At 39.4% G+C, this 27,715-nt stretch overlaps 1 protein-coding gene across 4 annotated transcripts in view; it reads left to right on the top strand.

Annotated features, from left to right (window-relative positions):
• Positions 1-27,715, top strand: part of GRIK1 (glutamate ionotropic receptor kainate type subunit 1) — a 132,101-nt gene that overhangs the window by 54,967 nt on the left and 49,419 nt on the right. For all 4 annotated transcript variants that reach the window (XM_053456788.1, XM_053456790.1, XM_053456787.1 and 1 more), the window contains exons 2-6: positions 2,641-2,808; positions 4,919-5,176; positions 14,909-15,090; positions 22,644-22,697; positions 24,939-25,112. In XM_053456788.1, coding sequence (XP_053312763.1) covers positions 2,641-2,808; positions 4,919-5,176; positions 14,909-15,090; positions 22,644-22,697; positions 24,939-25,112 — 836 coding nt within the window. The remainder of the gene's footprint in view (positions 1-2,640; positions 2,809-4,918; positions 5,177-14,908; positions 15,091-22,643; positions 22,698-24,938; positions 25,113-27,715) is intronic.

Here is a 27,715-nt window from a genome sequence, read left to right on the forward strand (position 1 = left end):
GATCTTATATACTGCCAGGCAGGAGTTCAGCCCTATAGCATGTAGAATTTATAGGTATACATTTTTAAATGGAACCCTAGGAACTGTAATTACACTTTTTGAATGCTCTGTGGAATCCTCGCTTCCAACAGTGGGAAGCCAACAAAGCGTTGTGCCCCCTGCTGGGGTCTGTATTTTTCGATCACCTTTATTGTCCGTAAAGCTGCTTTTCACTTAAAAACTTAAGATCACATCCGTACTAACCTTACTTTTCATATAAGTAAAGTTTACATGAATGTGTTCTTAGGTATCAAAAAACATTTGATATTCTTTTAGAGTCTCTTCATGTCGATGCAGGTAGTTCAGTTGGTGACGCGGCTTTCAGACAGATCCAGCCTGTAAATTTGTAAGGAGATCTAGAAACTCTGAAACAGTAGGATTTGCTGGCCAATTCTGACCGTTCAGCCCGTTATGGTTTCCCGGCAGCAAAATCTGACATTTGTGGCCCCAAAATACTCCTTTTGTATACACTGTCACAACGATGCAGTTTAGGGCTCTTTCTGCAGTAAGACGGCTACTTTGTTATTTTTCTCCCTAAGGTCTTGTTCTAATCTCGAAATTTAACTTCTTTTTTTGTATCATTAAAAGCATAGCCGCTTTACTCTTGAGGATTTTTGCTTTGTCTTGTTTACTTTGCTTCATTCCTGTGCTTTCATCCCAATTAAATTCCATGTTCCAGCGATAAATCTTATGTTTCATTGGTACCAAATCTTCTGGATTTAAAGAGACCTCTTTTTTTGGAACAATTATGTTGGATTTATGTACTGTTCAAGGTGCCATAAAACCTATTTTGCTGCAAATTTAGGAACCAATCATCTACCACAGGGGTCTTGAGCTGGTTGTTTTTATCTATTTATTCTACAATCATTAGGCACGCGTGTTGACATAAACACTTCTGTCTTAATGTTCCAAGCTAGTAATACTTGGGTAAGAGCCTTGTAATTATGTTCATAAATGCTTTGTTTAAGGCAAAGTCCTGATGCCCTCCATAAATGTATTACTTTGCTGTATGCAAATGTATTTTGCTGCAACTTTAGTGTTAAAGTACTAACTGTTTTGTCAGGTGTTGTGTCAGTATTTCTAGAAAATTCTCTTTTGTCATGATGCCATCTATTACTGAAGGTTTTCATCTTGGTGACAACCTGCAAACTCCATTCTGGCTTCTTTATGCTGGTCTTGGAGTAGGGGCTTCTTTTGGGCGTTCCTTTTGGTAGATACTTCAAAAACCCTTCACCAGATCCTTTGTTGTTGCTTTTTGGCATTTAATTATCCCCTCTTTCTAAATGATGATGTGTCTGTATGGTTCCATGCATTTTATACTTGTATTATACAATGGCACCTGCAGTTGCTTTTACATTTCTCCTAAGGAGGAACTGGAGTTGTGGAGGTCCATGATCTTTCTTCTGAGGTCTTGGCTGAGTTGCTTGGGGTTTCCTATGGTACCAAGGGCATAAAGGCCCTGGCTCTCCAAATAAAGCCATACGTTCCAATTAACTCTTAATTGTGACAATTGGCCAACCAGTAGATCCTAAAAAGTCATTACATCAATTTCTGGAATCTTCCAGACTGTTTAAAGGCATAGTCAGCTTGGTGTATTTAAACTTTAGACCTACTGGAATTCTGATATAGTACATTAAAGTTGAGATAATTTTGTCTGTAATCAAATGTTGTAAAATGACCTCTGATTTGAACAGAGGAGATGCCTTTATTGGCTGTCAAAAGAAATGTATGGTAACATTAAAACTTAAGTTTGAATGTCTTTAGCCTAGGTGTATGTAATCTTTTGTCCTCAAATTCTATAGACTATATGACCAAAAGTATGTGGATACCCTGCCCCGAATGCTATTATTGTGAATTGGAACCATAAAGCAGTAGACCTCGCACACTCAGAGTGTGGCAGACAAGTGCCGAAGCGCGTAAAACTCAGCTGTCCTCTGGAGCATCACTCACTACTTCCAAACTGCTTTTGGAAGCAACGTCGGCACAATCACTGTGCATTAGGAGCTTCGTGAAATGAGTGTCCATGGCTAAGCATCAGCGTATAAGCCTCTGTGTACAAAGCAAGGTCCATAAAGACATGGTTTGATGAGTTTGGTGTGGATGAACTTAAGTGGCCTGCACAGAGCCCTGATCAGGGCAAATGTCACAGCTTTATATTGTAATATAAAGGTAAAATAGACTTAATGTCTAGGGCCACAATTAATTGCTCGGGCTCGATTCCTTGAAATCTTTTTGACCCTGACAATAGGTTCCTTGGAAAGTTCACTTCTTAATTTTGGCTGTTGTAATTTCTCCATAACATAATCAGGGACTTGACACGCACCCTACTCCTTCCCTTTTTCGCATGTGTGCACGTGTGTGTGTGTGTGCATGGGAGTGCATGTGTGCAGATTTGTTTACTCATAGTTTAGCTTGTGTAATGTTCTCTAAGACTAATGTTCTCACTGACATTGAGCACAGTTTGTAATTTATGGAGCTTTTTTTTAAAATAAATTGTATATATTTCTCCTTTTCCACCTGCCGATTTACTTTTGAATGGTGTTAAGATGATGCCCCACAAAATAATGATATCAGCTATTCCTGTTTATCTCTCGCCTACAGGAGGAATTTTTGAAATGCTGGAAAATGAGCCAATTAATGTTGAAGAATTAGCTTTCAAGTTTGCAGTCACCAATATAAACAGAAACCGGACATTGATGCCTAACACCACGCTGACCTATGACATCCAGAGAATTAACCTTTTTGATAGTTTTGAAGCTTCTAGAAGAGGTAATTGTTTCTGATTTTATTACTTATGCTTTTAACTACCCAACGGGTAGAGTTCACGGCTTCAATTTGGCTTGTAAGAACCAAGGAAAGAAAATCTATTTTTTTAATCTAAACTTAACTTTCTGGATAGATTTTTATTCCATTATTTCTCATTAAGATAACTGTATGTAACTAAATTATGTTGCATATACTCAACTGTGATATGGGGTTCTCGTTTTAAGGTTTGGTTAGTAGATGGAAGAAAACCATCCGTAGCGGGACAAAAATATAATAATGGATTGACTGATTAAAATAAAACTTGTCTTTCATAGACCTGGAATTAGATGGGCAAAATAGCTTAGTGTTTTGTTATTGACAGTTACGGGATCAGTTAGAAAGCTAATGCTTTTAATGGTGGTTTATAGAGGAAATGTTGCGCAGGACCTTCAACCGTAACATCTAAATTATTTTGGCCTTCATGGCATAAAATGATTCCTTGTGACTTCAAAATTTTTTTTTCTCCGACAGCATAGCTGTGATACATTTACCAAAAATTGTGCCTCTTTGTATTTGTTGCTCTGAATCTCCTTAGATCTTTACCCCTTTCATCATTTCTCTGGGCAGAACCTTTTCTATCCTAAGAACAAATCTTACTTTATCTCAGAGCACAGTCTGTGTACAGCTTTGGGTGTCAAATTCCACAATGTCATCAGGTTATTGGAGGAAAGCTATTGTCTTGACTTATAAGCAATGTATTGTACTTCGGTTTGACATATTGACATCTATGGTACATTTTAAACTCTTTATTTTACATTTTTGAAATTTAAGATGAAGCTTCCCTTTTAACAGTTAAGGATACATGGCATCGCTGTCTAACCTGTAGATACATTTCTAAGGTCAGACAGAAAAGCCATTTTGTTTCCTCGTCCTCTCACACAGCCCTCCAGTAATAACTCGTAATAACCAATGGAAAAGGATGTCAAAGCCATCGATAGTTGGAATCCTAAGGTCATATAAGGGCACTAAGTATATACATGGGTGCTGCTGTGAGCGTGGGTCAAGGTGAAGTGTGCCCACTGGTTCATTCCATCACATTGTTAACTGTAGGAGATTGCTAATAATACATACATACATACACAGTGCTGTGAAAAAGCTCATTTTAAGTTAGACAAAGATAAAATGATCATTTCATTTGTTGGAGTTGAAGAGTTAATCAAAACCTACATCACCCACGTCAAAAACGAATTGCCCCCATAAACCTTAATAACTGGCTGTGATAACCGGCAAGGAGGCCTTTACACCGCTGTGGATGGAATTTTGGCCACTCTTCTGGACAGAATTGTTTGAACTTAGCCACATTGGACGGTTTCCGCACATGAACCGGCTTTTTAAGGTCGTGCCGCAGCATCACAGATTCAAGACAGGACTTTGACTTAGCCTCCAAAACCTCCATTTTGTTTCTTTTGAGCCATACAGAGGTGCACTTGCGTGTGTGCTTCGGGTCATTGTCCTGCTGCATCACCCAACTGCAGCTTTAGGTCACCAGCTGATGGGCGGAAATTCTTCTTCAGGATTTTCTGGTAGAGAGTAGAATTCATGGTTCCATCATTTATGGCAACTTGCCCAGATCCTTAAGCAGCAAAGCAGCCACAGACCATCACACTTCCACTACCGTGTTTGACTGTTGGTATGATGTTCTTCAGATCGCGGCATCATGTGACCTTTTATCCTACTTCACTTTGCAAGGCAGGTTCTACTTAAATGATGTTTAGATTCAGCAGGGCTAATATACCTGAAATCATCCTTTTTAAAACCGCATATGGTGTTTGCTCTGGTTATCTTTGTCTAATATAAAATTACTTTGATCTGAAACAAATGTGTTGACAAATACTTTTTCACAGCACTGGATACACAATGATAAAAAAAAGCACCTTAAGCTTTCCTTTAGAACACTGAATATCTATAAAAATCTCAATGTTACTCTGTGAAGATCTAATCAATCAACACTGTATGTACCCTGCAATTTGTGAGCCTTTGATACAATAAATAGCAAATTACGGTTTCAGAAAACACGATATATCTCTTATGATGCCACCTTGTGATTCAGATGATCTATTTTTTTTTCCCGTAGCTTGCGACCAGCTTGCCCTTGGTGTGGCCGCGTTATTTGGACCATCTCACAGTTCTTCAGTAAGTGCCGTACAATCTATCTGCAACGCTCTGGAGGTTCCTCACATACAGACCCGATGGAAACATCCATCTGTGGACAACAAAGACACCTATTTTATCAACCTCCATCCAGACTATGCGGCGATCAGCCGAGCCGTCCTGGATTTAGTGCTGCATTACAACTGGAAGGCAGTGACTGTTGTGTACGAAGATAGCACAGGTAATCCCAGCGTGGCTAATATGTCATGGAGGTTTTGCAATAATGTTTCGGGTTTTTTTTCTTCTTCCATAGAATGATTGACAAGGCAGAAGAGTTGAGATGTGATCGGCATGGTGCTGCTGTTCATTCTCTCACTTTTACATTGCATGGCTATCTTGGTATAGATAGTAAGGGAATTGGTAAATATAGCGCACATGCATATCCTGAATATAAGACAAGACCAACGACTAATTAAGCTCCTTTAAGTCTTTATAGCCAGAAAAACGGGCAGACTAGGTGGGCCGAATGGCTCTTATCTGCCGTCAAATTCTTTGCCGTCAGAATACTTTATATGGGTCCGATGTGTATATCTGTGTGTTCGGCTCTACTTTATGAAGTGCGTTTATGAGGTTTGCCTGCTGGCAGGAATCCGCTGTAGTTCTGCCTGCTGGTGTAAATCCATTTTAAAGCAGTCATTTGCATGCATACATATGCATTCATCAAGCAGAATGTTAGATGTTTGCAATCAAATCAGAATAGCTTGTATACGTGATCCTCCCTAATTACCCAGCAAAAATGATAAATATCCGTATCCGTACTGCTGCATATGCTAGCTGTTCCGAGAACAGAGGTTCGTTTGCTGCGTTTCTTATGTTCAAAATGTGGACAAGCAGATGAAGTGCTATTTCAACTAAAATAATTACTGTTCTACATTGCGGAATAGGAGCAATATCATTTTAAAAGTCATTTTTGTGAAAATAAACAATAATCGGGATTTTCGAAGGTATTTGCTCTTTTTATTGTTAAATGGGATATGTGTATGTAATATTCACCAAAAAAAGGCAATATTAAAAAGGTGCCTGCGTTACGGTAACAATAATTGTATTTGCACAAATTCGGTCATTTACTATAATGAGAGATTACAAAAAAAATCTTCCATGATTTCCCTCAGCAGAGCAAGAGGTCAGATCGAGAAGCTGTGAGGACCATCAGAATAATTATCCCTGTCCTTCATAATTTAAAACTCTTCAAAATCAAGCATTCATTTAGAATTCTGTATTCCTGCGTTGAGTCTTTAGTCGAAGGTGATAGATAACTACACCAACTGGCCGCTTTATTAGGTACACCTGTTCAATTGCTTGTTAACATAAATAGCTAATCAGCCAATCACATTGCAGCAACTCAATGCATTTGGGCATGTAGGCGTGGTCAAGACAACTTGCTGAAACCGAGCATCAGAATGGGGAAGAAAGGGGATTTGAGTGACTTTGAACGTGACATGGTTGTTGGTGTCAGACGGGCTGGCCTGAGTATTTCAGGAGCCGTCATGTCCATATGGACCAAAATCTCTGAGGAATGTTTTCAGCACCTTGTAGAAAGTACGCCACGAAGAATGAAGGCAGTTCTGAAGGCAAAAGCGGGGCCAACCTGGTACTAGCATGGTGTACCTAATAATAAACTGGCCAGTGAGTGCATTTATTGGGTCAACACACAAAACATTGAAACGTTACCAAAGCTTTTAGGATATCAGAGGTTTCTTCTTCATAGGCATAGACAGATGTCTACATATATTTTTACTTACAGGCTGTATCGTACTTCTAAAAGCTCATTTATTTTTGTTCTAACTTCTGCTCACATTACAATTTTAAACACGTCTGTTTTATTACGTATGATGAAAAGCTAAAATTCCTTATATTTGAAAAGTTATGTAACCAGGAATGGCTGCGGCCTACAAACATTTTATTAGCTCTTGGCCTATTTTGTAGTATAAGCTTACAAACAAAATCAACAAACAGATACAGTACATATTTTTAAAGATTTGTTTTTACAAAAAAACACAAGAATCCAAAATTAGTTCTAGTTCCTTCTAGGAGGAACAGGGCACAAAAAATATTCTGAGGAGCCTCAGGGGTGAGTCTACCGTTAGTGGTGCCTGGGTGCTGTATTGCTTCAGCTCCCCCATAACTAAGACATACACATACTAACATGCAAAGTCACTTTAATACCATACATTTATAGATGCATACACATACTTCTCCTTTCCTCTTTTCCTCTCCCTCACACAACTAACCATAGGCTCATCCCTGACACTCTAAACATACACTGACAAACACAAGCAGGCGACAGCAAGATATGGCAGCATATCACATATGAAAAAAACATCATCTCCAAAGTTATACCCCACATACATAGTTTTTTATGTTTTCAAAGGCTGAAGATGCTCTCTTATATATTTAATTAACTTATTTTTTTGTTCTAGTGGGAGATCATTAGGTATGTTGACACCTTCAGGGTTTTTTATAGACTAGCAGGGATCTTCCTTGTAACCAGCTGGTATTCCTTATAATGTCATGGTAGCATGCCTGGGGTCTGAATTTATTTATTGGGAATTTTATTGTATTGTTTACTATTTTTTTTTAGATTTTATAGCTTTTTTTTGTAGGATGGTATGTTTATTTGGACATGCTTTAGAGATTTAAACTCATGAAAGTGCATCTATAAGAAAAATATAGTATCTAAGATATCTAAGATATAACTATTGCATTTTTTTTCATTTCTTATGTATTATGTAAAAAGTAAATATATATATATATATATATATATATATATATATATATATATATATATATATATATATATATTTATAGCCACAAAGATACATGATTGTGGTCAAATACGTTTCTAATTTCACAGTGCAATGTATATACAATTTAGGAGCCTACATTACAGCCTTTTATCCCAAAAGGATGGGTGAATAGATTCCTGTACATCTTAAAAATGAAAAGGTTAATGTGCAAAAAAATATATAAATAAGTTGCAAATGAATCATTAGTTATGAATGGTAAGCAATGAGAGTAAACAGGTCATGTGAGATCAATAAAATGATGTGATGGATGGATTTTGATATTGAATAGAATTTTTACAGCTTTTTTTCAGTGGCTCCAGTTGAAAAAATATCTCTCAGAAAAGAAAAAAAAAACTCTTCTCTCCTGCCAAGCAGTCTCTGTACGTTAATGTTATTCTGCTGAAATGCCAGACCCTTTATCTTGGTTCTCCAGAATACTGATAAAATAGGGTTAATGGCGATTTGCTTCTTAATAAATCTGGTGAAGTTAATTTTCCACAAGACACCTTTATATATATAGTTATCATTTATTTGCCATTTCATTCAAGAGAAAACAATACAATTGTACAATAGCTGTAACATAATTTCAGATGGTTTTCTAACGATCAATTAGCCTTTTAAACTTAAACTTGGATCAGCAAACGCATGCCACTGGAACACAGGAGTGATGGGAGTGATAAAGGGCCATTGGAACACAGGAGTGATGGGAGTGATAAAGGGCCATTGGAACACAGGAGTGATGGGAGTGATAAAGGGCCATTGGAACACAGGAGTGATGGGAGTGATAAAGGGCCATTGGAACACAGGAGTGATGGGAGTGATAAAGGGCCTCTGTACGCCTATGAAGAGATTCTATTAAAAATAATTTCCACCTCCAATAAATTAAACTAAATGGAAGAACTGAGTAGCCGGTTGCATGTTCATATCGTTTGTTTATGTATATTAGCAGAAATGTTATTATATTAAATATATTTCTGATACTTTAATGCTCGGTACTTTCTCCTTTCCTCTCCAATCGTTCTCTGGATAATCCCCATATTGCTCCATCGAGTTGTGAAGCTGATCCTGGAGATCAAGGGTGAAAAAAGTATATGGCCTTTCTTTCTTTTTGCGCAATCTCACTAGATTTCATTTTTGTTTTGTTAGTTGGTGTGTTAAAAAAAAAAAGTATACAGGTTTGCTGCACACTTTACATAAATTTGGAGTAAATTCTACTTTCGCAATAGGGCCCCAGGCAATCCCCAGAAAAGGGCCAGATGGACTCCAAAGTCTGGGTAGAGCGGCACAGGGGCCAGTCCCTGGTACTGGGCTGTGAAGGTCTATTAGGGGGCCCTTGTGACAGATCAGAGTTGTCGGGCCCCCTGCTTGCCTGGGCCCCGTACACAGATGGCTGCCCTGCACATAGAAAATGATACTCACTACAGAGAAAGTTGTCATGAGAGTTTGGTTTCAACTCCCCCAATTTACTATCCATTATTAAGGGCCAACAATAGCAGGTTGCCCAGCACGAAGGACCAATGTGGCCCTGTATAATGCATAGTTTAATGAGCGAAGAGACTTGGAAGAAACCTCTTTGATTTAAATATTAGACTTGTGCAAATGGACCAATAATTCTGATTTATTTTTTGTTTTTGGTCCATTTGTTTTGGGACAACAAATTTAATTTCCAGCCCTTTAGGTTCGGATGAAATATGCAAAATGCAAATAAAAATTCTGAGTTGTCTGCTTTGTTTTCTTTCATTTTAATTCAGAAAAATCCAAATGCACAAGTCTATGAAATATCCATTATGGCCTTGAGTAGTGTGTCCAGCAGTGCTGGCCGTAGCAGGAACCCCCATACATACACCGTAGGGTATGCTTTTTCCCACAATGGGTCTTCAAGCCAAAGGGGGCAGCTCTTTCAAGAGAATGTTAACAAGTAGGCACACGTTGATGATCAGCTTGTTTCATACAGTCCAAGGATAGAACTTCTAACCCTTATCAAGATGGAACAGGATGGTGATATTATTCTTCCTTTCTCCAAGACAAACCTCTAGTTCAATGGCCTTGTTGGAGTCTCTTTTCCCATGGAGAATTCAATCAGTCGTGTCGAGTGCAAGAAGTAATTCATAGCATTTTACATGCGTTTTCATTCCCCTTAGCTTGATTGAGTTTAATCTCTGTGTATGAGACATCCCGATTCTGTTATCAATCTGTAGTGAATTAGCATCTGTAATTGACAGTGTAGTGTTCTTTAAAATCAGTGACAATTGATGAATCTTAATAGGACATCATTTAAAAATCTTGTTGGCTATAAAAGTAAGTTGGGTCTGAATACACGGGAAAGCGTGACAAATGTTTGTTGGGGCACATTTTCCCCGGGGGAGGCCGGGGCAAGTGTAACTTACCGCTGAGAGATGCTGCTGATCTGTTACAAGCAGTAAACCATAAACTCGAGGCATTTGTCTTTAATGGAAGACTCAAGTGTAGTATTAAAAACATTGTACAGCTCCGCGGAATATGATGGCGCTATATAGAACAATATATAATAAAAATTAGACTTCCGGGGGGAAGTAGGAGAAAAGAAAACTTTTATGATTCTGTTTAGGCAATCGCTTAGAATGCCGTTACGTAGGATATCTGTAGCTGGCCATTGGAGCACACTTTACCACCTGCGTTGCTCCTACGTAGCGGACCCTGCGTTGCTCCTACGTAGCGGACCCTGCGTTTCTCCTACGTAGCGGACCCTGCGTTTCTCCTACATAGCGGACCCTGCGTTTCTCCTACGTAGCGGACCCTGCGTTGCTCCTACGTAGCGGACCCTGCGTTGCTCCTACGTAGCGGACCCTGCGTTGCTCCTACGTAGCGGACCCTGCGTTGCTCCTACGTAGCGGACCCTGCGTTTCTCCTACGTAGCGGACCCTGCGTTTCTCCTACGTAGCGGACCCTGCGTTTCTCCTGTGTAGCGGACCCTGCGTTTCTCCTACGTAGCGGACCCTGTGTTTCTCCTGCGTAGCGGACCCTGCGTTTCTCCTGCGTAGCGGACCCTGCGTTTCTCCTGTGTAGCGGACCCTGCGTTTCTCCTACGTAGCGGACCCTGCGGTTCTCCTACGTAGCGGACCCTGCGTTTCTCCTGCATAGCGGACCCTCTCCAACAACAAAGCTCAGAGAATCCACTGGGCTATTAATATGAGAAATCTGAAAACTCTAATCACGTTAGCTGGTATTTTGATTTATACAAAACGAAGACATGAGATGACGAGATGTGCGATGATGATGCAATAGTGGTTTCTGTTTAAGAAAACTGTGGTTCTCTCCACAAACCAATAACGTGCCGTGAGTTCTCTGGGGATCTCCTAATGCCAGTCTTGTTTGCTTAAACTAATCCAGTTTACTTCAGCCGCTACTGATTTCGGTGGACACCAGATCCTCAACTCCGAACATTCTCAGCCAGCAAGGATCACGGTAATATCATTTTATTAACGGTGAAGCAGCTGCCTACCCGTGATTTAGAGAAGTCTTGATTCCATGTACAGATTCCTATCCGAATTCCATCCGAAACCAGAATTGGTTTCCTTTTAGCCTTCCTCTTTCTTCCTAACCGTATCAAAATGAGGATCTTCTTCTTCCCTCCACCGGTGCAATGTGTTCGCGGTATTGATTAATTCTAACATGTCTGGCGGTCTCTGCTCATAAGCTAAAGCGTGATATTCATTTTAAACCCCAGAAGCTGTTTGGGAAATGTATTCATTAGCCAGGCTTGACACGTTTTCTTTATTTATGGTGCAGTAGAGCTATACCTTGCTAGGACGTGCTAAGTATTAAATATATATAAAGTTCCTTTTATTTATGTTCCGTAAAATATGTCGTCCGTACGCGGCTGAATTGGAATCATCTAATGTGATATGTAACCGGGCGATTTAAAGCTTAGAATAATACCTTTCTACTTGACTGGTATTAATATGAAATACAATAAAACATGGGATATTTATAACCCTTAGAAAGGTTGCGGGAAGCATGTGCCGGGTGTGATGTCAAGTTGTCACATTTCATCGCAACAGCAAATGAACTATAAATTAATGGGAGAAGTCAAGAAGTACGTTTCAAACATTATTTACATTGTAGCTTCACAATTGCTGTTCATTAACCCCTTAAGGACAATGGACGGTCCCTAAACCCATAAACAATGCATTTTGAGCCCGTATATGTACGGGCTTTGTCATTAAGGGGTTAAAGGGTGATGGTTTTTAGTTACATGCAACAGAAATCTACAGGTCATCCCAGCCTCCACTTGGTCCACGGAGTCTTTCTCTGTCCCTTTCGTTTTGCCGCCATCTTTTCCGACAGGCTAGTATGGCATTGGCTCAGAGGGGCAGTTGCTGGGCTCTCGTGTGAAGCCTGTCGCACGTTTGGAGAACCATGTGCTGCTTGCCAGATGGGCAGAAGCTGTCCTCATGGTTAGAGAGTTGTTTCTGAGCAAAACAGGACTTTCTTACCTAAAATAAGCTGTTGGCTTTACTGATCCCTGGGGAACAAAAGGCAATCAGTGTCAACTTTAGCTGGATTCCACTAGGGTATGGGAAGAGCTTTGGGTGACCATACCAAGGCCATGGATTCACCACAGCTTTGCTGGTACCCTTGGGCGCGGGCATCCACCTGTAATACCTTCTTACTCCACAATTAAATGAAACGGTTCTATTAAAATCTTACGAAACATACCAATCTCCTATCATCCTCGCGACTCACAGATGCCTTAACCCCGTCTAGAAAGTACCCTTTTTCTGGCGCAGAACGGTTATATCTCAGTGTGACGTCACCTTTTTTTTTTTTTTACTTGTTTGTGACCTCAGCGTTTTCTAAAGCATTATAAAAATGATGGTGTGTAATAATATCATTAGTCATTATATGAGTAGTAATTTACATGGGGCGTATATTTCAACCTGTAACTTTACTCTTTATTACTTATTTAGCCTCAAAATGTTCTGAATCTCTAATACGTGAAAAATGTCCCGCCCCCCCCACTTCCAACCACATCCATTTGGGGATATCTTTCCATAAAGCATATGAAAAGACAGCAAGAATTCAGCGCATGCCTAGTAAATACCATTAAAAGCCATAAATATTGAGGATTCCAACACGAATTCCTAAACCAGCCACTACGTCAAAGTACCCCAAGTATGTAAATTTTCAGGGCTATATTGCTTTCCAAGGAGCTGAAGGGACTTTGCTGTAGTGTCAGGCTGAGCAATATATGTCCATATCGTGTGATGGAATCCCCAATATTCATGTCTTAGATGTGAGAATTTGTCGCTGAGCATGCGCCAAAATCTTGCTTTGTTTTGTGTACGTATTGGTCATTATTATTAACCCGGGAATCAGAATTTTTATGCCTTTTATGCTTTTTAGGTTGTGCGCCCCCTATTTTTGTATAATAATGCATATGATATGACTGCATAACAGATACCCTACATTAAGAGGATGATAAACGGTTTAATTTGTAATTTGCTTGAATAGCATACTATACTTAGTGAAGCATTTTACTATCAAATACTCTAAAGAGGGTAAATAAACCAACTTATTACATAGTTCTACTTAACTGAATAATTGTGTCATTTAATGGATCTGGTTCCCTTATTCTGTGTAGAAAGACCCTTCACGCATGTTTATTTTGAATTAACAAGTCACTACTATCCTATACGTTGTCAGTGTCGGTGTTCTGATAATGTATGCAAGTCATTTTCCGTCTACTGCGGTAGTTTCAATTAATTTCTAAATGCAAAAGTCTGCCATTGTCCGATCTCTGTTTTTGGTAGTTTTCACATTACTTTACATTTACCTTGCTGCAAAAAAAAAAAAAAACCCCACTTCAAGCAATTTCCAATTATTGACCCCAATGGCATCTGATTTCTCACTGAATCCTGAGAATCCTGTAGCATCCCTTTAGTAGTAGATTAGATTAAAGTCATCTGCCAGAGTCTAGATCCAAAAAATCTAGAAACAAAGTAAAAGAAGTGAGCAAGTTACTCAATAAAATAAAAAACATGCGCCGTTCAGCTAGGACCAGGTTGAAATCTCTGGCTCAGACTCATATCTCATTCCACCCCAAGCAGAACGTCATGGCGGATCGGAATAAATGTCACCCTATAATCACGTTTTGGTTCTGCATGAAGCCAGCTGCAGAGTTTAATGCTCTGGGTCTCTAAATCCGAAAATCTGGAACAATTTACTGACCCCCCCCCCCAGAAAGGAAATATTCATTTTTCGTCACATCAGAATTTCTGACTTTCAGTAAATACATCGGGTTTCCTGCACAGAAGTTGAATTGTTATATTACATACTACTTGTTATGTCCTGTCTACCCATTGTACAGCGCTTCAGAATATGATGGCGCTATATAAAACAATAAAAAATAACAATAATATTTATTATTATTATCAATCACGATTATTGAAGTACCAGGTGATGCGCAGTTATATTGCAGATATCTCCCAGAACAATTTCTGAGCTCCTAGAAAAAGGGGGCATCAGGGGAGGAAAAAGTGACTTCAATTAGAAACGTAGAATTGGGGGGGGGGGTGATAAGAACCATTCAGCCCATGTAGTTTGCCCATTTTCCCTGATTTAAGGACTCACTTTAATCACTCTTTGATCTTCTCTTAGATTCAGGATCTGTCCATTTGCCTGTCCTATGCATGTTCATATCCAATCATTGTATTTAGCCCTACCACTTTCGCTGGGAGGCTGTTCCACTTATCCTGGTAAAGCAAAAATGTCCTCCCTAAAGAAGTAAACTTCTATATGCTGAGCTGAACTGGATGTTTATTGTTTAACTCATCTTCCATAAAATCAGAGCTGTGCATAACCTATACAGCGCTACGGAATATGATGGCGCTATAGAAAACATTAAATAATAAATAATAATGATAACCTTTTTACCCACAACTAGCTTTTCCGTATGTATGAAAATTAAACTGCTGGCACAAAGCTTTTCAATGCAAATGGAATAGCTTCCTTTTTAACGACAACTGCTAATTGGATTTTTACAATACCACCTATCTGATGGCTTTTACTATTATGTTGGAAGCATTTTTTTCTATATATATATATATTTTTTTTTTTTTTTTATTTTATTTATTTTTTTATTTTAGGTTTAATTCGCCTCCAAGAACTCATCAAAGCACCATCAAGATACAACATCAAAATAAAAATTCGCCAGTTACCCTCAGGAAATAAGGACGCCCGCCCCTTGTTGAAAGAAATGAAGAAAGCCCAGGAATTTTATGTGATATTTGACTGTTCGCACGAAACCGCGGCCGAGATCCTAAAACAGGTAGTCAAGTTACTTTAATATATTTACATCTTACACATTTTTTTCTTCTTCATTTTGTTATTTTTTCCCCTGAAATAAGCAACAAAAAGTATACTGATTACACTAAAAATATATTGATGTTCAGCTTCAGACGGAAATCCTTTGCCGGTCCGTTTGAGTATGGCGCCGCTCCGCTAATACAAAACATTAATTGCTCTCTCTAGTGGGGTACGCATAAACGTTAGCAGATCCGTCATTTTATTCTTTTCTTTCAAGGCTCATTTATCATATCTATGGCAACGACCCATAAGTGGCTGCTTCTGTGCCACCTGACAACTAAATGTCCCTTGCTAAGTTATGAAAACGATAAAAGTTTATAGGATAAAATCATTATTTCTGGGATTTGTTTGGACATTCAGTAGCACTAGGAATGAATCCAATATTGCCGGATTTAGCACAGGACGGGAACGTATTGAACACTATGGAACTTTACCGGTGCTCCCCCTCTTCTAAGCTGCCTGTATGAGAGGAGCTTGCCCTAGAACACCTTTAATGGGCGGAGAGTGGGAGGGAAGTGGGCGGGTGTAGGGCAAGAGTGGGTAGAGGAGTGGGAGGGAAGTGGGTGGGGTTTATGTCAAGAGTGGGTAGCGGAGTAAGAGGGAAGTGGGCGGGGTGTAGGGCAAGAGTGGGTAGCGGAGTGGGAGGGAAGTGGGCGGGGTGTAGGTAAAGAGTGGAGTAGGCATGACCAAACTGGAGCATTGATGATCATTTGTGCCACTTATGGTGCATATGCGTTTTTGGCACGATAAGCTCACTGAGGATAAGCTAACAATACTTTATGAAGTCAGAGAATTAAAATGTACGACCCGCCTGCACTTGGCTTACGGTGCTTGGGAATAGCCTTGCGCATGACTGCTGATTTCTGAGCCGCTGGGATACTCCTTTAATCTAAATTTAGCTTTGCCAAGTCTCCCCACGCTAGTAAAATACCCCCTCCTAGTGTGGATCCTTCGAAACGCAGCTGTATGCCAACTCCATACGAAGCACAAGAGGGAGACGTACCAGGATAGCACTTAAAGCATAAAATTACCTGTTAGATAGACGCCATGCTGCTTGGTAGAGCTGCCAGCCTTGCTATATATAATTTATATAAATAAATAGTATATACCATCGAGACTGCGTCTGGCGCCCGGTGCTATGGACATTTCGTTGTTCTCAGCTTTATTGTTCTCATGCTGGTGGCAATACGTTCAACGTTTCTAGCTTTCTTAATTTAACCGAGTGCTCGTTATTATTTATATATACACATACTAATATTGCTATCGCTGGCCCAGGGCTCAAATCAGCCTACTGGGGTGATCTCGGATGGATTGTACCTAGGGGATGGTGGGAATGCATCGGGACTTGCTCTTATCTGCCAGTGTTTGACTTGGTCCTAAGAGCAAGAGACCAAGCCAAAAAAGTAATGAATGCCACAAAAATCTAAATACTATTTTTTTTCCCCCTGTACTTTCTCTGTCACAAGTTATTCACCCAGATTAACCTACAGAGGGGTTGAGCCCTGCAATAGGGACTTCGGGGTTCTTAATACCGTGGAGGCTCAGTTAGAGGCAAATACGTTGGGAACGGAGTAGTAGATCGCAAAAGCACTTGCCAGGGGGCCGGATACCTGTATATTGTATATACCGGCTAGCTGCAGCTTGGGTGCCGGTAACTCAGGGAGATTTCTCAGAGCTAAGTGAGGAACGAGCTTCTTTCCTGTTCCAGTACTGTTCCGCTGGGGAAACTATTCTAATTATTTTGATTGTGTTGCTGCCGTGGCACAGTACAGAGCAGTTTATGGCAGGCAGATCTTGCACATAAATCAAATTTAATAAGACTCAAGTAAGGATCTCCCTTTAAGGACTCTACGCCTGTCTGGAACATGTCTGGGTTATTACACTCGGTAGTGCCTGGTCATATTTCTTCTAGTGACTGGTGTTGATTTAGCAGTTTGTGAAGAAGGCATAACGAGATGTTTCAGCCGTAAATCCCATTGACTTAAATCGAAGCTGGAATCGGAATGAGAACGCATCACACAGCTCGGTGAATTACCCCATTAAGCCGATGCGTCTTCTCTGAATGATGGGAAACGAAATAACAGAGAGACAATACGGGATAAACGGTTAGAAGATTTATTTACAGACATAGCTGAATGTGGATTCGCATTGCTTCCGTATTCTTCCGTGTTCTACTATTCCCTATTAAGTCATAATTAATACCAAAAAGCACCCTTCCCCTAGATTTCATTGTTAACCCTTGGTTAATGTTTCTGAATATAATGAATGCTATAGAACCCTACTGCCCCTTTGATGCAATATGGCCTACAGCGGTTGTGGGGGTCCACAGTGGGTCCCTTAACTCATGACATTGCTAAGGTTTTCTGTAATTATTGCTTATATTTCACACCTTTTTATGTTTCTTTTTTAACATAATCTAACTGCAGATGATTACAAATTCTTACGTGTCTTGCAAGCCAACAATGTTACACGATCAACGCTGGGCAAACCTATGAAGAATGCCATCCCTCAATAGTATTTGCAAGTAAACTGGGTTAGGATTGATACAATAATAGAAAAGAAATGGATGCAAAGTTCCGTCTATACATAGATAGAGAGATTAGATACACATGATTATTGTATGAAATAGGCTAATATTACATACTGCATATATGAATAATGGCTCCAAGGCAATGTAAATCTAGTTGTGTGTAGCGCGTATGAATGTGGAAAGAGTTTGAATGGTTATTGCTTGTGGAAATGAATGTGATCTTTTAATCTCTGAATTCATACATCTCCATTGTGGTTCACGGATCCAAGGTCCCATCTGCGTTTTCTATTATGTGGCTCCCCATTCAGGAGAACGAGCAGACCCGGTAACGACTCTTCTCAGTGGGTCGTATACAATGGTGCGACGAAGGCAGATATTTTATAACACAAAACAGTTCTTCAATTAAAGTACACGCACATTGCCGCTTTTACTGCTCAGTTATACAATTATAGAAATACTTACAATTATTATAGTTGTTGAGCCTTGATAAGCCCAAGTGTGCTGTATGGCCACAATGTGTAGCAGACAAAGGGTCTTGATTAAATCACCCGTTAAAAAAATAAGTATTTTCCATAAACCAAAGATCACACACTAAAATCATACTTATTACATTTATTTATACAGCTTCAGTATATTCCAGGGCGCTGATACAATAGGGGACTCACAAGTAAGCCATTTAACTGCTAGGAAATCCAAAAAATAATCACTGCTTAAATGCATGTATCCATTTGGTGTGCATATCCTTTAATCATAGCACAGCGTGCTCATTAAAATTTCTAATTAACATTATGGTAAGTTATTGCCATGGCAGAAGCTCATTACGCCCAATGTGGGATAGCCAGTAGTGTAAGTAGCATAGGGATGAAAGTAAAAATATATGATTAAATAAGAATCCATCCCTTTGAAAGTAATGGCTGATCAGGTCAGGTAATAAATAAATCTTTGTAACTCCTAATTGATATAATTTTGTGTAGGAGTAGGTTAGAGGCTCGCCCATGCTTTGCCGTTTATTGCCACTGTTCATATAATAATTTAGCTGTCACCATCAGTGAATTACTGCAGAGACTCGAGTTTAATCTGATGCTCTAAAGCGAGGTATCTCGGGGCTAGTGGCCCTAAGCCCTTTACTGTAATGTTAAAGGAACAGGCACAGCAAACATGCCTGTTCCTGTATGTTAAATACTGTATGTGAATGTACAGTATATACAGTATCACACATCGTACTATAATTCCCTCTATGTGTCTACCAATTTTTAATCCCTGGCAGGGCCGGCCCAAGACAAAACAAAATGCCGCCTGGGGCGAAGTTTAAAATGCCGCCCCCCCCTCATTTTCTACCCTTCCTCTCCCTGCCGCCCCCCCCATTATCTACCCTTCCTCTCCCTGCCGCCCCCCCATTATCTACCCTTCCTGTTCCCCCCCGTACTTACCTTACAGCAGTCCTGCGGTGAGTCTCCGTGTTCGGTCTCGGTGCCGGCTTGTAATCCTGAGCGCCGGAAATGACGTCATCTTCCGGCGCTCAACATTACAAGAAGGCACCGAGACCGAGCTAGAGGGCTTGTAGAGGAGAGAGAGAAGGGCATCGAGTGGGTACTGACAACTTGGTAAGAAAAAACCACTCGGCGCCCTCTCTCTCTCTCTTCTCAGCTTTAAAAAAAAAAAAAAGGGCTTGGGGCGGCTAAGCGCCGCCCCTTCAAAAGTGCCGCCTGGAGCAGTTGCCCCACTCGGCTCCATTGTCGGGTCGGCCCTGGTCCCTGGGCTATTAATCTAGTTGTTGTCTCTGTAAGTCAATTTGTTATGTTACATACTACTCATTATGTCCTGTCTACCCATTGTACAGCGCTACAGAATTTGATGGCGCTATATAATACAATAAATAATAAATCAATAATAATAAGCCCTAGCTTTGAGATAAAAAATGTTCTGTATACATTCTTACCAACTTTAAAAATGTCCCAGGACATCTGATCACGACTTTTCCCATATCAGTTTAGTGGTGCAATGGCAGGGCTGCACAGTTCGAGTCCTTGAAGGCTGCAAATGGGCCAAATCTTTGGACATCCCAAATTTTGGCACCACAATTAAAACAAATAATAATGAACTACAACATTTATGTCCTGTTTGCCACCCTTGAGGACTGGAGTTGCTCAGCCCTGAACTATGACACCCCCGGGTGTTCGTTCATTTCCACCCCTTTTTTCTGCATGTTCTTCGCATTTATCTCATACCAATATTTTATTATGGAATCAAAAGAACAGAAATATAAGTTTTCAGAAATTCATTTTTTTTATGCAGCTAGAAACTAGAAGGCAATGCATTGTAACCTTAAAACAAGAAAATTCAATTTATTTTCAATTGTATTGCAGAGGGGAGAAAAAAAATCTATCAGTAAAGTAAATTGGGTTGTAAAAAGGTTAACAAAAAAATGTATATTTTTAGCATTGAGCATGTCTTGGGATGCGCTATTTATTGCAACTCTCTTGGCCATGCTGTGAAGATGTATAGAGGGATACACGGAAAAAGTTGGGTCTGTCGCCCCCTCCTCTGCCCATTAATTTCCTCGGACAGATCTTTGGTCTATATATTGTTCTAACCTTCTTCTTTCATTAGATTTTGAGATATCACCAAGGTTTTGATGGCACAAGGCGCTCTAGGAATGAATGTTAACGCACCTTAAAGTGATGGGGTTATCAAAAGGCTACCATAAATGGAATGGAAGGAGGCAATAAGAAAGTCATAAATCTAAAAAGGGAAATATATTTGCACAAATATAAGGTATCGGAAAACCCATTCTTCATGTCAAGGTCTTAGAGAGAAATATGTTTTTAACAAGGTTTTGAGTGCCTTCAAGAAGCCTTCTACCGAAATGTCAAGGGGTTCAGTTATGAAGGGTGCTTTTCATTTTATAATAAAATAATATATTAAAAAAGAATAAATTTTCAAAGAAATAATTGTTTAACCATGTAAAATTTTGCATCATTCATCATTTTTTGGGGTGCACTTCTCAAGGCCGGCATTGATAGGATATTGCCATAGAACCTGAAAAAGTTGGAAGCTACAAGCTGTCTGTTTGACCTAGAATGCAGACGGCTTATTTAGTTAAATGTAGCAGGGCTCAGTAGCCGTTATTGTTATATGGAGATATGAGGTATAAGAGGTGTCATCTGGCGCTGGTCCACTGGGCTTTTTCCAGGTTTGGCCAGTCCTGGTCCGACCTCAGATATGTTTTGTGGCAGAAAGCTGTGTTTCGGCTTTTATGGAGACTCTATGAGCTTGGAAGGACCTCGCCTACAAACTTGCTGGCTGAGAGTTATTTCTTAGTTGCAACCGGCATCCTTCTGTAGAACGGGCACTTAACGTGGCAGAAGATTTAGACGCTGTTATTCGATTAATTTAACAAACATCCAATAGAGACAATTTGCTGCATTAAAAACCTGAAGCTACGGAGGTCTGGAGTCCGGCTGTCCTTCTCAACACTCTTTCATGACCGAAGAGGTTGTGGAAATGGTCAGATTATAAATGGACCAAGTCTAGCGTCGGAGTGTTTGTGTCAATGCAAGTTCAGCTCTGATCATCACTGTGCCGGATGTAGACTTAACAACTTCTTTGATAATGTCCATAAGCCTGCGTTCTAATCCTTTATACCATATGGGCGTATCGTTTTACATAGTGGGTGATGGATTTATAAAAGAGAGAGAAAAGAAAGTTTATTTTTCTCGTTGCCTGTTCTTTCACATCTTTATCCTTCTATTATTCTCCAATGAATTATGTCTGATCAGCTTTGCCACAAGACGGGCATAACTGGCCAGGGTCTTGTTGTCCTTGGGTAATAATAACGGCCTCAGGACATCCAGCGATGCTGAGTCAGCATAACACAGATTTAAGACTAAACGTAACCCTCATTCATTTTGAATGTTTGCAGTGAGATGGTACAAAGAACTGCTATATATATAATATATTATTATTTATTCATTTTATTACAAATTTACGCAGAAGATAACCCAAAAGATCTTTCTTCCTTTCCCTAAAAAATAAAAATAAAAAATAGACTTTTAATAGGCTTTAAATACATTAATTGGGTAACAAATCTGTTTTTTTTTCTGAAACAAAAGCTTAATTTCATCTATTTATCCCGGGAAGGGATTTTTCTGTTGGTTCCGTGGGCCGTTTAAAGCAGTAATCATTACATGTGAATACACATTAGGAAATCATTTCTTATTTTTGGCTCCCATGGGTACGGCAGAGAAGCAGACGTGGAGATCTTCTTTTATCAGGACGCGTACTCTTCTCGGTGATTTCAAAGCCTTTCCTTTTCCTTTACGGAATTATTTTGACAGGCAGCAACTTGGCGTAACTGTGGCTTTAATTAAGTGAACAAATCCATTGCTTTCATTTAGCCGAGCCGAATTACTTTGTTTTTATCGTTCTCATGTTGAACTCCTATTTAACCTACTCGGTCCTGGTAGGGTCTGAAGTACAGCCATGGCTTTCGGGGGTGGGGTGGAGAACCCATATTTCCAATATGCATTAGCATAAAGAGCTACATTATACATAATGTTCTATAAAACCAGGATAGATTCTTCAGGGGCAGCTAGGGCTCTGGCAATTGCCCTTAGAGCTCTTTATATTTGGGTTCTCCTTGAAGTTAACCACCAGAGGGCCTACAGTAACACAGACTTGAGACAGCATTGACATCCTGACTTGATCCTTTTTGTGCTCACTTTGTCTTTCTATGCATTCCCTTTCTTAAATATGTTTTGGACAGGACTGGATGTTACATGCTGAACATATTGTCCCGAGATGCTTTATTACTGGGTCACTGGACTGATCCCAGGACCGCCATTCATACCATAAAGACATTTGAACCAACTATGAAACATATATAGGATTATAGGATTAGCTTCCAGTCCTTCCCGTTGTCTTGTAACTCATTATGCTTTTCAAGTAAAATTAATTCTGTTTTTATTTATCTTTTGTTCTTACAGATACTTTCAATGGGAATGATGACCGAATACTATCACTATTTTTTTACCACAATGGTAAGCCACTCAATCAACATGAACATATAAACTTGTATCTGTACTATGTGTGTGTCTTATATTTGCCTAATATATATATATATATATATATATATATATATATATATATATATATATATATATATATATATATATATGTAGTTGGAAAAAAAATGCATGTAATATTGAATAAAACATTACAGTACAAATTTAGAGCGATTTGTACTTAAAAGAAGTCAAATGTGTTCTTATTCGCTGGATTGCTTATCTCCTCTTTCCATTACATTAAACAGAGTTACAAGAGAGTTAATGTACATTACAAGAATACATTTCATATTATTAATCATGCAGCACTTCCAGGCTATTTGGGATTTTTCTCTGGTTTAACAGATAGAAAAAAAAATGTCTGGTAAAATCCAGTAAAACACTTATTACCTATGCCCTCTTTCTATGGTATCCGTACCAAACATTTACGGACATTTAGGACCAGTGCCAGAAGCCTTGTAGTATGCCACACTTGTAATATTTTATATAGCCACAAAGGTTCCCAGACTCGAGTATCAAGGAAGTCGTTACACAATGACTGGATCGTTTCCATGCTCCATCCATGGAGATCTCTCTCTCTGTGGATCCAAAAGGTGTGATAGACGGGACTGGACAGTGTGTGTTGAGTGTGTGTTTTCTTCCAGATGTGGGCTGCTTCATGAGACAGGTGACTGGACCTGGCTGAATGTTGTCATCTAATTGTAAAACTTCATCGGTATCTTCTTCAGATGTAGGAAGTGATGTTTTTGGGAAAGAAAAAGTAGGGATATACCTGGTAACTTCCCAGAATAGGCTGGCTGGAGCCCCCTATTCCCCCATCATCCTTTGAGGGATATGAATTGGGTGGAATGTAGGCAGGGAGTTGGGATGAAGAAACTCAGCGTTCCTACCCGGTGATTTAAGATCGTAATCCAGAGCCCAAGAGAACCGGGCTTTACCTGGAGATCCTGAGTGAGACTCGGCGAGTACCCGGGCATGGGGTAATTCTAGCCATGTCCACTCCAGACTATATCCAATCCTCGGCCCACTTTCTGTAGGAAAAGCTGTTTATGCTTCTCTCACAAAGCCTGAGGACATGATGTATCACAAAATGTGTGGAGAATTTCATGTACCGGTTTTTATCACCATATCTGAAAAAAACTCCATCCAATCATCACTTTGACTTCACATTTGATTACACTAAGCATGAAATCTCATTTCTGATACATAACGGGCATTAATCATTATTCAATTACTGCAGATTCATTGTGATTAGAATCAAGTGACTTCATTTATTTAATTTCCCCTCTAGCCATTTTCCCTATAAAGTCTTCTTATAGCAAAAGACACGGCTAAACCAAAATTAACTAAAACACAACTACGGCCAATGGGAATACTAGACCTTAAAAAAACTAACATAAACATGTAATGTTTAATAATATAAAAAGAATGCTTGGCCACTTGGTGGGATATGTGTCATTTTTCCAGTTTTAATTATTAAAAAATAAATTAAATAGTATTAACATAACAAACCCATAAATATATTCTGCTGTACACACATAAGCAAGAATTAAGTGCATAAAAGTGTCAGAGTAAAACATGTAGCCGTTCTCCAAGGCTAACACTCACTTTCCCAATTTTTTGGTACTCATGGAGTAAAGATTCTAATCTAAGCGTCAGCCTGAATCAAAACCTCTGGGGGCTGGGGCTAAAAATATGGAAAAACTCAGTAGTTGGTATAAATGTGATCAGATTGGCATTAACTTTCTAGAAGCTAAAATTGGTGGCAGCCTGTGTCAGAGCCAGCATTATTTACGCAGTTTCCTGTCCCAAATGTCTCCTCCATGCTTACAAATGCTGCCTAAACCAACAATCAGGAACTTAACAGGGGAGAGATACCTTAATCAGTAGGAAGAATCAAACTCACCATAGTAGACACCGTTACACATTTATTTACTGTATAGAACGTAATCATTTGACTAAACAAATATTTTATAAGCTTGGTGTGAAGCTAGTGTCCACCATCCTGCTTCTCCATAAACTCTGCATTTAGAAGTATAAAGAGGTAAAATTATTATAAAACATGACCCAAACATTACAATGACATGCTTCTCATAATCACCACACTTACTGGTCTCCATTAAGTCCAATTAACATAATGCACCAAATTAAATAAATGTTTAGTAGGGAATAATGTGTGTATCTGACATGCTGCTCTCTTTATACCCGGTCTGGTAGGATCTGTTTGCCCTGGATCTAGAACCATACAGATACAGCGGAGTCAACATGACCGGATTCCGGCTGCTTAACATCGACAATCCTCACGTTGCATCAGTGGTTGACAAATGGTCCATGGAGCGTCTCCAGGCGCCACCTAAACCTGAGACCGGACTTCTTGACGGCATGATGACAGTGAGTAGCGATCAATGTGCATGGGCAGAAATATAATGAGATGTTTTACACTTGCCTGGAGATATTTCCACAAAGTTCCCTGAATGACTAGCGGGTCTCTTATAGTTTAATGATACCGTTACCTATCACTTGTTTACACAGGGTACCGGCGGCCAACACAGCCCTAGGAAAATGGGCTTGACTGAGTTTATTCAAAATAATACACCTTAGACAAAACATTCATAAGTATCTACTGTGTTCCAGGACAGCACCAAAAATGATATATTAGCCTTTAACGCATTATAAAGAAGCAATAGGCATCAGAACATAAAGAAAACATAAACAGTTCCAGGGGCGCCAACAATGTGATGACATCTGTGGTTGAGGGGATCCGATGAGAGAAGGTGTGGAGGTTAGGCTTCCTCCTCGAGACTGTCAATGGTGGAGTAGTCGTTAAGCAAGCTGAGGATCAACCTGCAAGGAAAACTACAAAGTGTCTTTAACACGTCACATTATGAGCTGGGCTTCTTCAATGGTGCCCTCAGTGTGACCTCCTGGAAAAGTAGCCAATCGATGGAAATAATCATTAGGCCGCCGAGGATGAAGGGAGCTGCAGCTTCTCCTTCAGAAAAGTGCTTCTTGTTTTATCTTAAATTACTTTAATATGTATTCTTTTTGGCGAGGCTGTCTTGGACGTTATATTGTCCACTTAAGTTCACGGGAGGTCTATGAGACCGAGCTCGGTAGAAAGTTGCCAGTAGCTCGTATCCGATATACCGTATCTTCAGTTACAAGTCTTGGCTATAGTCACGTTACTCAAGGATCCTTGACAGGTCTTGAAATCAAGGAGGATTTTTGTTGTGCTAGAATTATTTATATTGTTTTTATTTTTCTATCCCTCTGGATTTACGGAGAAGATGTATGTCGATGGGCAGACAGCTATGTTACTGTATCAGCGTCGATCTGTCTTTCTATCTACACACATTCATTTTGGGAAAATAAATGACTTTTTATGGTTTTGAGCTGATATTCAGTATCCTATTAATATTTACAGTACTTCAGTCTGAATTATTTACAGCCATCTGTCAGGATATGTCAGGAATCAGGATGCCTTTGCTTGTCTGTATGATTTCCGCCAACATAACATGTGATAAAATATCAAGGAACAGATAAGCCGAAATAACCAGTAAAGAGATCCATATTTAAATAGATAAATGTAGCATTTTGCAACTTCCTTTTAAAATGGGTCTACCAAGCGCGCCAACTTATTGCTTTACTAAAAAACTATTGTAAAAAAAAAAACTAATTACTGGAGATTTTGATGTTTGGCGAAGCTTGCGGGGAGTTGAAAGAAAATGCATGAATGAACTTAGAAAACACCTCTTACCCATCTGTTAGGGCTATAAAATAAAACGTGAAAAAATGGTCACAGACAAGCAAGGTCAACTAGTAATAAATAAACTAGATAAAATACCTTTCATTATTATAGCTTTCTTCCAAATCTGCATCGTATTTGGTATGACCACATGTCTAAAAAGTTTAAAGAAAATGTTTTCAAAAAATGTAGAGGACCTTTTTGGCCTTCAAATATAATATATATATTAGCTATACCGTATCTATGTCTGGTTTATCTTGCACAAATGTAAAGTTTTTGTTGTTGTTGTTGTGTGTGTGTGTGTGTAGCCAAATACTCATGTCATATATTATTTATTTAATTTTGTTTTTTATTTTCTATTTAATTTTTTTTTATATATATATATAAAAAAAAAGAGCACCGCATATTATTCTGCTCCTATTCTCGGAAAGCCTAGGACCAGCCCCTAAAGGGAACAGCAGATATTTAATCAATCAAGAGACGTTTCATCCAGGTTCTATCCGTCCTCGGAAGTTTACTTGTTTCCGCCTTTGTCATAATGAGATCTGGCGTTGGAATGGATGTGAAGGGATATACATTCCCCTGATGTCATTCTTTATTGTATCTCTCTCCTTCTGTCTACCCTTTTGTGTCGTGCGCCCACCTTTCATTTTTATGTCAGGCAGATGTTTGGTGCCGTTACAGCGCGCTGGGTTCAGAGAAAGAAATGTCTTCTGTTATTTCCCCATTCTTACAGGATAATAACATCGGAAATCAAGTCTTTCCCGTCTAATGAGGCGTCATTACATTATCTTAGCAGCTTTTCTTCCTGTACTAGACTACCATTCTATGGAGTTATCATACAAATAGACAAATATTTTACGATTATTGCTACTGTTATAGATTAAAATGCAAAATAGCTACTTTTAGATCCCTAGTACAAAAATAGCTCTTTAGTGTTTGGTTGGCTTGCTTGGTTAACCCTTCGCGTTTCAGATAGATGAAGAACCCCAATGCTTTAAATAACTGATTGAATGAGAAAATTGAGCGATCAGCATCAATTCCTGCGGAGTTTACTCAAAGGGGCAGGTCGGGAAATAAGAGCTCTCCCCTGTAACCAAACACATATGCTCGAAACAAGCACTACATTACTAAATATAACAAGGGGTGCACTATTTCAGTAAGCACTAATACATATATGCGGTATCAGAACGGACAAGAACCCAACAACCTATTTCCCCATTTCTTATGAGGTCTGTGTCGGCTGGCC

Source organism: Spea bombifrons, chromosome 2, assembly GCF_027358695.1.
Source record: "Spea bombifrons isolate aSpeBom1 chromosome 2, aSpeBom1.2.pri, whole genome shotgun sequence".
In the NCBI taxonomy this organism is placed as follows: Eukaryota; Metazoa; Chordata; class Amphibia; order Anura; family Pelobatidae; genus Spea; species Spea bombifrons.